At 50.8% G+C, this 12,548-nt stretch overlaps 1 protein-coding gene across 1 annotated transcript; it reads left to right on the plus strand.

Annotated features, from left to right (window-relative positions):
- The first annotated feature begins 2,831 nt into the window (after window positions 1-2,831).
- On the plus strand, window positions 2,832-11,514 carry LOC101008863 (golgin subfamily A member 6C-like). The gene is given in 18 exon segments (XM_031662441.1): window positions 2,832-3,168; window positions 4,018-4,056; window positions 4,322-4,372; window positions 4,473-4,554; window positions 4,654-4,760; window positions 5,824-5,910; window positions 6,018-6,125; window positions 6,318-6,405; window positions 6,791-6,964; window positions 7,006-7,144; window positions 7,313-7,529; window positions 7,806-7,874; window positions 9,201-9,276; window positions 9,707-9,798; window positions 10,360-10,462; window positions 10,546-10,646; window positions 10,738-10,891; window positions 10,978-11,514. Coding segments are annotated over 18 exon segments (2,067 nt in total). The 5' UTR covers window positions 2,832-2,985; the 3' UTR covers window positions 11,175-11,514.
- The last annotated feature ends 1,034 nt before the right edge of the window (window positions 11,515-12,548 follow it).

A 12,548-nucleotide genomic window follows, 5' to 3' on the forward strand; every position in this document is an offset into this window, starting at 1 on the left:
GTGAGATTTGCTCATCCTCTGTGGAATAGATCTTGGGAAACTGAACTTGACAACTTGAATCTTCCTCATATCATCTCAACTTGGGGTACTTTGAGTGCCACAGGATAAATGTGGGAGATCTTCCTGAAGCATCAGTTTCCCTTGATTCTCTTGAGAGAGGAAGAATCCTTAATGTACTTAGGGATGACAGTGACATAGGTTCCTAAGAGCACACCAGACTTTTCTATGAAATGAGACTTGGGTTGTCCTCTTTCTGATAAATTCCCAGATTTAACAAAAAAGTTGCCTTGTGGCATGAGGACACATTGATACAAAAGTTTGAGGGCGGGCGCGGTGGCTCAAACCTGTAATCCCAGCACTTTGGGAGGCTGAGACGGGTGGATCACGAGGTCAGGAGATCGAGACCATCCTGGCTAACACGGTGAAACCCCGTCTCTACTAAAAAATACAAAAAACTAGCCAGGCGAGGTGGCGGGCGCCTGAAGTCCCAGCTACTGGGGAGGCTGAGGCAGGAGAATGGCATAAACCCGGGAGGTGGAGCTTGCACTGAGCTGAGATCCGGCCAGTGCACTCCAGCCTGGGCGACAGAGCAAGACTCCGTCTCAAAAAAAAAAAAAAGTTTGAGAGATACTGGTGCACTTATTCACACTAATAGACATGTGAGGATGTATGACTCTAAACCACACAGTGTGAAGTTCTTGACTACTTAATGTTTACTTTTCTACCTCTGCCTCTGGTTCTGGTCCCTGGCAGCTGCTGATTTGTGGAAAACCCCAGAGCTTGGAGTCAGAAAACTGAGTTTAAGTTCCATTATTGCACCCGTCCCCTTGTTTTTTAGCCACAATATAAATCCCTCTCAGTCACTAAGTGATTGTGACAACACCTTGTGCAGTTGTTGGTGGCATTAAATCAGATGGTGCGTAAGATTTTTTTGCAAAAACTGTAAAGGAGGATGTGGCTGTAGGGGCTGGTAGTTCTCATGAGTATTACTGCTCTTCTTTCTCGCAGCTAAAAGAATATCAGCAGAGGAGCAGCCTGGTGTTCCCACAGGAGTGAAGACGAAAAAGAAAAATACTGGCCGTAGCCCTGAGACAACCACTTCTTGTGGTTGCGCACTCTGGGGATGAGTCTTGGTTGAGTCCAGCTTCAGGGGACAGGGACCCAAAGGGGCAGTAGAGGGTAATTGTTGAGTTTGTTGGGTACTGGTTAAGAATTCTGGGTTTGAATCCTGCCTCTCCAACTGCTAGGGATCTGACTTACGGCAAGTTGTTTGAGCTCTTTGGGCCTCTCTTTTCACATCTGTAAAGTAGGGATAGTATTGTTTGACTTCCATTTTTGAAGATTAAATGAGATTCCTTGTTGTTGTTTTTATGTTAATCCCTAGTACTTGGCCACTGTAAACACGCAGGACACCCAGGAAATGGTCATTGCTGGTTGATTTTCCTCATCCCCAGTCTCAAGGAGATGCTGGGCCAATGAGTTCAGACACTTGTCATCAGGCTGTCCCTTTAGGAGTCACGAAAGGGCTGAGTGTCAATGGTGAGGAAAGCCCCCAGGCACTGGTAAGAGAAGATCTAACTTGCCACCAGCTTGCTGCATGACCACAGAAAAATCACTTGTTCCCCTGGGCCTCAGTTTCCTCCTCTGTAAGATGATACTGGACAAGATCAGTGTCTTTCAAACTTGCTTTTTAGCTGGAGCCCCATGGTTCAAGTAGACCACCCCACTCCAGCAGTCTGGTTTTTTTTAATGGAGGTGGAGGTCTGGAGCATTACCAGATTCATGGCCCATGCCCTGGGCCTGAGGAGAGGGAAGAGGGTCCAGTCAGTGTATGAAGAGCTACATTGGTCAGATGACTCTACTCTGTGACTACATCGCTCAGGGGACTTTTCCATCTATTTGTTCCTGCTGGCTGTGGCAGAGTGGCCATTTGGAAGAATGGCACAGGCCGTTCCAATCTCCTCTGCTCTTCTTCAGCATTTCATTTTCCTGAACCCACATCTTCCTCCTACCCTGACTTTCTTGCTTCTCTCTAAGCCACTTCTGTCTTTCTTCCTCTGCCCTTGTTTCTCCCTTTTCACCTCATGTAGATTCAGGACATTCTGAAGGTGTTGGTGTCCAACCTTCACCATTCCAGTGGGGTAGCGCTCCCCCATTGAACAAGTGGAAGGTGAGGCAGTGCAGGACCCTCTCTGGCATGCTGTCTCCAGCTGTGCCATGCCCTGAGGCTTCTCTGGTTTGGAGGATATTTTGCATCTGGCTTATTTTTATTTTTGCCATTATCCTTCCAGCCTGTTTATGTCTGCTGCTTCTCCTGCTTGATTGATTGGGTTTTTCCTTCCCTGCATCTTTTTATCATCTTTGGAAATGGTGAGACATACCTTAAAAGTTTAAAGTAGTTTGAGATAATGTACCAGAACAGTCATGTGGGATTTGGGGCTTTTGTTTGTTTGTTTGTTTCCTTTTCTTCTTTTTCTTCTTCTTTTTTTTTTTGAGACAGAATCTCACTCTGTCACCCAGACTGGAGAACGGTGGTGCAGTCTTGGCTCACTACAACCTCTGCCTATGGGGATCAAGTGATTCCCTTGCCTTAGCCTCCTGAGTAGCTGGGATTACAGGCATCTGCCACCATGCCAGGCTAATCTTCATATTTTTAGTAGAGATGGAGTTTCACCATGTAGGCCAGGCTGGTCTCGAACTCCTGACCTCAAGGGATCCAACCGCCTCCACCTCCCAATGTGCTGGGATTACATGCGTGAGTCACTGTGCCCAGCCCTTTGCTGGTTTTTTTTTTTTTTTTACTTTCTCGATATCCATAACTGTAACCCGTGTAAATTTTTTTTTTTTTTTTTTTTTTGAATTTCTATTACCTCTGCATCATCTGCTACCCTGAAGGGTCTGGAGGTAAGAGGCCCTGGGCCAAGGTGCAGTGACCCTGCAGGCCAGCCCTCCAAGCTCCTCTCACGGCAGGGGCTGGGTGCCCCTATGTCAGCTGAGATAGCCCACACACACCCCAGCCCTAATGTTTGTTCTCTCTACTTCTCCCTGCAATCATCCTTCAACTCCTCCTCTCTGCATGTGCCTCAGAGCCGGTACCAAGAACTGGAAGTAGCCCTGGACTCAAGCTCCGCAACAGTCCATCAACTCAATGAAAACATAGAATCACTGGTAAGAGTCCAGTGGGGTCCCTGATTCCACGCTGCCAATCCTGGGTTTTAGTTTCCCCTTGGGGCTCTGAAGAAAGGGGCTGAGGGCCCCTGGTCCAAAGGGCAGATGGGGAGCTGAAGCACCCAGGCCTCACCTAGGGGGACCCCAGAGCAAGGAGCATGCAGCATGGCTCTTCTGTCACTGTCCTCTTTGCTGACTCTCTGCTTCAGACATCTCTGCTCCAGTCCTTGCCACACACGCCCTGGGGTTGTCACCTCTCAGGAAAGTGAGGGTTGTTAGGGGTCCTGTATTTCTGCCCTGACTCAGTCCCTAAGTTGCTCTTTCAGTCTAAACAAGCCACCTCTCCTCCTTGGGCTCGTGTTTCCAGAGGAGGTAGAGAGTATCAAAGATCTCTTTAAATTGACAATCTGAGATTGAAAGGCCCCTAGAATGGAAATCTCAGGGCCAAGGGCTCCCGTCTCTCCTTTTCTATCCTGTATATCTGCTGTGAAGACCCGTACCTGGCCTGTATGTGCTCAGTAAATGTTTGTTGAATGAATACACCTTTCTAAATCATAAGCTGGCAGAACGGTGGGCCTTTCTCAGACTCCGTCTCTAGAGGTTTATCTTACTGTCCTTTTGAGAGAATCCAGATTCAGACTTTGAGTTCTGTGGCTGTGGGCAAAAACCAACAAAGACCCAAATCCTCTGTCTTTGGGAGCTTGAGGAGAGTTGACCAGTTCGTGTTGCCATTGGGTCTGAGAAGTTTGCCTTTAAAATCCATTCCTGGTCCCTGCCTACAACTTCCTGGCTTGGGCAATAGAGTTGAGGGGTCCCCCCTCAGTCACCTCAATTTGACTCTCCCCACAGAAACAACAGAAGAAACAAGTGGAACGTCAGCTGGAAGAAGTAACGCGATTTCTTTGTTTGCACACAACATGACTGCTGGGTTTGAGGGGCACTCAGATGTAGAGGCGCCAGTCCCGTCTCACCCATTCCCAGCCTGGGGAAGAAGACTCACCCCTCAGATTCCACCCCATACCCACAGGGTCCCTGAAAACCTGGTCCCATGGGTGTGCCTGTCCTGGGACATTGGTGGCATGTCGGGGGCATGTCTCTTGCTGTGCCATCTCTGCCTCCCCCGGGTAAGAGCTCTGTCTTCCTCTTCCTACAGGAAAAGAAAGTAAACAATGACATACACAAAGCACAGATGGAGCAGTTAGAGGTGAGTGGAGGGTGGGGAGTTTTCTCCTGTCCTCCGGAGAATGTTTCTTTCCATCTCTTTCAGCACTTGCTTGGCTTTTCTCCCAAACATTCAATTCCAGACAATCAACATCCTCACATTGGAAAAGGCAGACTTGAAGACCACCCTTTACCATACTAAACGTGCCGCCAGACACTTCGAAGGTGGGAATCTGGGCACCCCATCATCCTTCACCCTGGCACTTTGACCCTGGCACTTTAGGGGGACTCCTTTGGGCCCCATCTCAACCTCTCTCATTACAGAAGAGTCCAAGGATCTGGCTGGCCGCCTGCAATCCTCCTTACAGCGTATTCAAGAATTGGAGCGGGCTCTCTCTGCTGTGTGTACACAGCAGCGGGAAGAGGACAGGGTGAGTCCAACCAGCTGCCCCATCCCCTGGCAGCCTGGCTTCCCAGATGGAGGAGTGAGCCTAAAGGTCCCTTCTGCAGGATGCAGTGTCCTGCCCAGAAGGCAACATGCTCATTGCTCGCTGCTTTTGTGTGTGGTTGTCAGAGGCAGCCTGGGGCTGAGTCAGTTGCTGTGGGTGAGTTGGGGGCACTGTGGTGAGCGAACACTGGATGCAGAACTCGGAGGCCAAGTGCCTGCCCTGCTGTTACCTGGCTGTGTCCTTGGCCAAGTCCCAGGTGGGGTATCGGGTACTTGAACTGTGAAGGTACGGAAGAGTACCTTTAGTATGTCACCATTTCTGTAGAGAGAGGAGAGGGGTGTGTGTGTGTGTGTGTGTGTGTGTGTGTGTGTGTGTCTGTGTGTGTGTATGTACTATGATAATATACATAAAACATGTCTGTAAGTGTAAGCATTCATAAAAAAACTCAGGAGAGAGTAGCAGGGTGGCTGGGAGACACTTCCCTTCTGTACCTTCTGAATTTTGAACTATGCGAAAGTATCACCCTTTCAAAAAGTGAACAAAGGATTAATTTCCACCTTTCTATCTGTCCCCCCATGCATAGCAAGAAAAAAAGGGCTTAGAGAATCAGATACACCTGGGTGTTCAAATCTCAGCTCTGTCTCAGTGATCTTAGGCAAGCACTTAACCTCAAACACTCCATGATTTTCATCTACGCAATAGAGGTTACCCTAGTAACTGTCTCATATGATGGTTGTGAGGATTAAATGGGATTGTTAGCATGGTACCTGGTGAAGCACTCCATAAAGTTTCAAACAGTGGTAGTAATAAAAGTAATAACAATTGCATTATTATCTGATCTCTCTGGGCCTCCGTTAGCCAGCTGTAAATTCAATCTCTTTCCCTGTCCCTTCCAACTTTACTGAGTTCTTTTAAAAACCAGGTCACAGGCTTGGAAATGCCTTGATCTTTACTGACCGAGTTGTATATTGAGCCTAGCCCTAGCCCTTTTAAGGGGCACTGCCCGGGCTCCCCACATCAAAACTTCTCACTCTTCACCATCCAGTCCTCGAATCGCAGTGAAGCAGTCCTCCAGCGGCAGTTACAGCAGACCAGAAAGGAGCGGGCGCTGCTGAACACACACGTGACACAGGTGAGGCTTTGCAGAGGGAGGGATGTGGAAGAAAGATGATCCCAGCTGGCCAGGAGCAGGTGAGGACCAGTGACAGCCCTTCCTCACTTCTGTGCCCATTCCTGCAGGTGACAGAGTCATTGAAACAAGTCCAGCTGGAGAGAGACGAGTATGCTCAACATATAAAAGGAGAGAGGGCCCGGTGGCAGGAGAGGATGTGGAAAATGTCGATGGAGGTGAGACCTGACCCTTCAGCCCCCACCTTTGATGGGTCACTGGATCTTTCTGGGCATCTGTAAAATGGGACTAGTACAGCCAGAGGTGGTCATGGGTCTGGGTTTGTGGAGGTGGGGGCAGAGAGGGAGATGGTAGCCTGTCCAGCCACCAGCCCCTCTTTCCAGGGCCCTTTCCCCCTGTACTTTGGGCAGGCTCGCACATTGAAGGAGGAGAAGAAACGTGACATATATCGGATACAGGAGCTGGAGAGGAGCTTGTCTGAACTCAAACACCAGATGGGTAAGATGGGGCTGGTGTGACCTGGGAGCAGGACTGGCATCAGAGGGCTGTGGGGTGGCTTAGAATGCCCCAGGGAGGTGGGTGGATGGAAGGGCTTTGAGGCAGCAGGAAAGTGGTCTGTGTCATCAGCCAGCAAGCCTTGTCATCTCCATGAGCCTCAGGGTCCCCATCAGCAAAGAGAGAGGAGTGCCCATTGTCAGCCACCCACAGTGCTCTCTATCTGACATGGCTTGGAAATTGGCTACCATCCGGTGCAAGGAATCATTAGCAATGAGGCCAAGTTTGGGAAGCCTGAGAGGAGCTGCATCAAAAGGAGGGCTTTTTCTTTGAGGGGGGGTGGTGGGTGGGGAATCCAGAGCCCCTTATTGTCTGCTTCATTTCTCAGCTGAGCCCCCATCCTCGGCACCCCCAGCAGGGACATCTGAGGTGGAGCAGCTACAAGATGAGGCCAAACACCTGAGGAAGGAGGTGGAAAGTCTGGAGGGAAAGCTCCAATCCCAGGTGGAAAACAATCAGGCCTTGAGTCTCCTGAGCAAGGAGCAAAAGGAGAGACTCCAGGAGGAGGAGGAAGGCTCCAAGAGCAGCAGGAGAGGCTCCAAAAGCAGGAGGAGAAGATCCACGAGCAGGAGGAAAGGAGGCTGCAGGAGCAGGAGAGACTGTGTGAGCAAAAGGAGATGCTTCGGGAGCAGCAGAAGAGGCTGGGGGAGCAGGGTGACAGGCTGCGAAAGCAGGAGGAGAGGCTGCAAAAGGAGGAGGAGAGGCTGTGGGAGAAGGAGGAGAGGCTATGAAAGCAGGAGGAGAGACTGTGGGAGAAGGAGGAGAGGCTACGAAAGCAGGAGGAGAGGCTGCGAAAGCAGGAGGAGAGACTACAAAAGCAGGAGGAGAGGCTGTGGGAGAAGGAGGAGAGGCTACGAAAGCAGGAGGAGAGGCTGCAAAAGGAGGAGGAGAGGCTGCAAAAGCAGGAGGAGAGGCTATGAAAGCAGGAGGAGAGGCTGTGGGAGAAGGAGGAGAGGCTACGAAAACAGGAGAAGAGTCTGCGAATGCAGGAGGAGAGGCTCCTGCTCTCCCAGAACTACAAGTTCAATAAGCAACTGGCCGAGCCACAGTGCAGCTTTGAGGATCTGGTGGGTTGCCCCACCTGGGCAGCCTGCCCTCATCCCTAGCCCTCCAGGCCTTTGTTTCCCCACCTGTAAAATGAGGCAGTGTAGCCCTCACATGACATGGTACTTCTAAAGGCATCTGTGAGCCAGAGCTCATCAGGCCCTGCTCTGATGGCTGTGGGGGAGAGGGGATGATTTTTCTAACTTGCCTCCACCCTTCCCAGTGACATGGGAGGCAGACACCAAGTTCTGGGGTCTCCAGCTGCAGTGGCTGGCCACTGATTGCTTCTTTCTGTCCAGAACAATGAGAACAAGAGCGCACTGCAGTTGGAGCAGCAAGTAAAGGAGCTGCAGGAGAAGCTGAGCGAGGTGAAGGAGACGGTAACCTCTGCCCCATCCAAGAAGGGCTGGGAGGCAGGCACCAGCCTCTGGGGAGGGGAGGTGCCAGGCCAAAGGCAGCTCCAGCTGGGGGCAGGTGATGGCAGCAACCTCCAGGGCAGCTCCATGACTGTTTCTTGCTTCCTGCCCTCTGACTTTTAGAGGTGGGTAGCCCTGGGCTCCTCCCAGGTCTGGACATCATCACCCCAGCTAAAGGCATAGATTACTCCAACCATAGAGGAAGAGACAGTGGAACAAGAGGCTCCTTATGCCGGGCACAGTGGCTCCTGCCTGTAACCCCAGCACTTTGGGAGGCTGAGGCAGGAGAATTACTTGAGGTCAGGAGTTTGAGACCAACCTGGCCAAAATTGCAAAACCTCATCTCTACTGAAATAACAACAACAACAAATTAGCCCGGCATGGTGGCACATGCCTGTAATCTCAGCTACTCAGGAGGCTGAGGCACGAGAATCGCTTGAGCCTGGGAGGTGGATGTTGCAGTGAGTCGAGATTGCACCACTGCCCTCCAGTATGGGCCACAAGGTGACATTCTGTCTCAAAATAAAACAAAAAAGCCTCCTTAGATTCAAACTGGATTCCAACCTCGATTCCACTGGTCACCATTCAACTACTTTTCATCTCTAAGTCTCTGTTTCTTTAACTTCAAAAGGAAGTTAATATTTTTCTTATGGAGGTGCTGGGGATTAAATGAGAGAACACATGGAAAGCATTAGGCATGGAGCACACTTAGCAGATGGTCATTGGCTCCCTCAGCTTTTCCACCAGTCTGTGGTCTACAGTTTAAATGGTGGGAAGAAGGACATGAGATTTGAGGCTGGGGAAGGAAACATGTGGTTCTAGGAAAGGGAGGAAGTCTCTTAGGCCTGGAGCAAGGGGCCAGGGGCCTGGGCAGGTGACAGAGCCCCACTGTGCCCTCGCTACCCTATTAATGGGCCCAGAATCTGGAAGTCAACCACCACATGCCCTCATGCCCAGGGTCTTCCTGCAGGTGGAGCTGAAGAGCCAAGAATCTCACAGTCAGCAGCAGCAGTGAGATTAGTACCTGGGTCACCTGCAGCAGTACGTGGCCACCCATTAGCAGCTGACCTCTGAGAAGCAGGCGCCGCACAGGCAGTTACTGCTGCAGACCCAGCTCGTGGACCAGCTGCAGCAGCAGGAAGCTCAGGGCAAAGCGGTGGCTGAGATGGCCTGCCAAAAGTTGCAGGAGACCCAGGAGAGGGAGTTGCTGAGGACAGGGCCCCAAGGGGATGACCTGGCAACCTCTGTGCCTTCTCACTCTATTTTTCATCCCCTTAGGAGTGCCTAGAAGCTGCCAGCCAGCAGAACCAACAGCTAGAGACCCAGTTGAGTCTCATGGCTCTCCCTGGACAAGGTACAGGAGACCACTCAGAGGAAGAGGAGAGGGCCCCAGGAGGAAGGGGGGACTGTTAGCAGCATAGGATTGAGGGGTTGGAAGAGACCTTTAGAACAGCTGGTTGTTAAGCCAACCGGGTGTCTGCACTAAGTTCGGCATCAATATGATGACCTCCTGGGAGCAGGGGGCCACCAGGTTGCCTAAGGATGAGTGAACTGGCCCAGATCAGAAAGGGAGCAGGTCAGAACTCCCGCACCAACCGGTAGTGTGACTGTGCCTGGGCAATATAGAAGATCTTGGATCTTATAGGAAAACTAAAGAACAGCAGCTCATTCCCCTCTGGGGAGGGGCTGGCTCAGGGTTACACAGTGAGGGTGGGGACAGAGGTGGGCCCACAGTACCTCCCTTGTTGGGTTTTCTGAGGACCCCTCTGGCCACCTCCCCACAGGAGATGGAGGAGGACATCTGAACAGTGAGGAGGAGGGGGTGCCTCGGCCTATGCCGAGTGTCCCACAGGACCTGGAGAGCCGGGAAGCCACGGTGAGTCTGACTTTCCCTGCCCCCACTTTGCCACCTTCCTCTGTGGTCCCTCCCAGACCCCCTTATGCTCTTGGTTTCCCCGCCTTCTGATTTCTCTGGACCCTCACCCCTTCCAGGAGCCAGTGGTCAGACACCACTTCACCTGTGACCAACAGGTGCACTCTCTGAGGCCCCAAGGGAAGGGGCTGTGCTCCACCTCCCTGCCCCATTTGTTCTGTGTATGCCCCTACAAGAATACTCACCTCTTGCCTTCAAGTGGCATTTTTCAACTCCACTGGAGCCAGTTCCCAGGAGGAGCAGGCACGGCTATGTGGGCAGCAGAAGGTGTGAAGGCTGTGCTGCCTGCACCTGGCTCACCTGGTGGCCTCGGCCTGGAAGGAGCCAGAGGAGAGGCCCCAGCCCCAGAGACTGGGGGTGAGTTTGTGTGTGGGGAGAGCTACCGGGCCCTGAGGGAGGCCATGGAGAAGGTGAAGGTGAGTGAGTCCTGGCATGGACCAAGAAAAGTGGGGGTTGGGCAGGACAGGTCACTCCCATGATGTGACCCTATTATTTTGGCTTCAGAGTGACTTTATGGACCTCCCGAGGGATAAGGTGGACTGGAAGCAGCAGGTGGAGAAACTAGAGCTTGGATTCATCCAGCTCTCTGGAGCGACAGATGGCATGAGTAAGCAGGAGGCCAGGGCACGGGCACGGGGAGCTGCAGGGCCTTCAGAGGGGCCCCAGTGTCTGAGCCGTGTCCTCTCACAGGAGAGCACATCACGGTATATGAGAGCCAGGGGGCAGAGCCAAACACTCAGCACAAGGAGGAGGAAGCCAGCAGGCTGGCCCAGAAGGAGGAGGAGATGAAGGTAGAGGGTGTGCAACATCTCTGCGGGGTTGGGGGTGAGGGTGGGTGCTGGCGCCGGCTCAGGCGTGGTAACTGAGCACCCCTCCCTTCAGGTGAAGCTGCTGGAGCTGCAAGATATGGTGTTGCCGGTTGTGGGCGACCACGAGAGGCATGACAAATTCCTCCCTGCTGCCCAGAACCCTCTTGATGAGCCCGCTCCAGGGGCCCCAGCCCCCCAGGAACTTGGGGCTGAGGAGGAGCAGGGTGGTGAGTAGAGTCCTCAGGCGGGGCGGGCAGGCCGGAGCAGGGGAGGCTCGCAGTGTACTCAGAGCCCCGCCTCCCTCTCTCCAAAGATTTTCACAACATGAAGCCTGCACCGGGACAGGCCAGGGAGGGTTCTCCCCGTGACAGCCCCACTGCACTGAAGATCCTGCAGCTGCTTCCTGTAACGCAGGACACCCAGGAGCACCCAGGCTTGGCCAGCAAACCCTGCGTGCCATTCTTTTACCGGGCAGCCAAGAACAGGGAGATAAACATCATCATCATCTGAGAGCTGGTCAAGAAGTTTAAAAAAAAAAGAATCCCCTACACAATTCATTTACTTCATTGGAATGTTAGAGCCCCTCATGTTTATTTATGTTTCTAATTTACAGTTTAAATTTGTTTGTAGAAAGTTACCTTTAGCATTTTTGTTTTTAATTTGATAATTGTAGGTCATTAGCTCACATATCGAGTTTGCCCTTACATGGTGGGAGTCCAAACACACAAAGACCCGCTATTTGCACAAAACTATTCTTACTGGTTTGGAATAGGCTGCCATGCTTTTTCAATGTTATTGTAGCATGTATATTCATTACAGAATTCAGATAAAATTGGCTTATGTTCTGCTATTATGTTTGATCGAATCCTAATCACAGTGAGCTCTTCATTAGCTCAATATGTGGTTTGCCCTCAAGTGCGCAGTTTCTTACTTTGTAATATGCCCCTGTGAGTACTGACATTTAGAGTTGTTTAAAGGCCAAGAACTGGAAACAGCCTTTCCCCTATTTTCTGTGTATTGGGGATGGGAGGAATAACATTTTGGGGAGCTTTTTAAATCTCACAGAAGAGGAAAGTGGCCTGCTCTGGCAGGTGTGTGCAGGATAGAGTGTGTTTCATTTGTTCTGGTGCCAGGAATGAGCGCGGTACTATGGTAGTTCCCTGAGGATTTGTATGTGCTCTGGGCTCATGAAGATATTGCAGCATGAGCTGTAGCAGTTGGACTCTTTCTCAATGACCTAAAAGGGATTATTTCTGAGGAATGAAAGGCTCCCATCATTGACTGTGGATGCGGAAAACCTTTTCTAGCTTAGAGCATTTATATCTACAATACATTTTAAAGTCAGAGTTCATGTTACCTGTCTTAATCACATGACTACATGTCCCAGCATACAAAGGGCAATTGCTTGGCATTCTTCTTAGTGTATTTAGGTGACGATCATAAGAAACCCTTTCTAGAGTTTAAATGCCCCACAGCAGGCCCCTAGTCAAGAATGACCTGAGTGAAGGAAAGCCGTGACACCTGGCATCCTCTATGTTCACGGAGCTTTCGAAGAAGACTGATTTTACCTATCTAGACTCTCTCTTGGCTAATACCTTATTCTTTCCAGCTCTCACATTGGTTAATCTGAGACAGGAATTACTTCTTTCCTGAATGGAAAATACTTTTAAAATAATAACAACCATTTTAAGGAAAGTAATACATGTGAGGAGGCTTGCTGTTCAAAAAGCAGAATTGATAATTGTAGGTCATTAGCTCACATATCGAGTTTGCCCTTACATGGTGGGAGTTCAAACACACAAAGATCCACTATTTGCACAAAACTATTCTTGCTGGTTTGGAATAGGCTGCCCTGCTTTTTAAATGTTATTGCAGCATGTATAT

The sequence above is a fragment of the Papio anubis genome, unplaced genomic scaffold (genome assembly GCF_008728515.1).
Source record: "Papio anubis isolate 15944 unplaced genomic scaffold, Panubis1.0 scaffold652, whole genome shotgun sequence".
Lineage (NCBI taxonomy): Eukaryota > Metazoa > Chordata > Mammalia > Primates > Cercopithecidae > Papio > Papio anubis.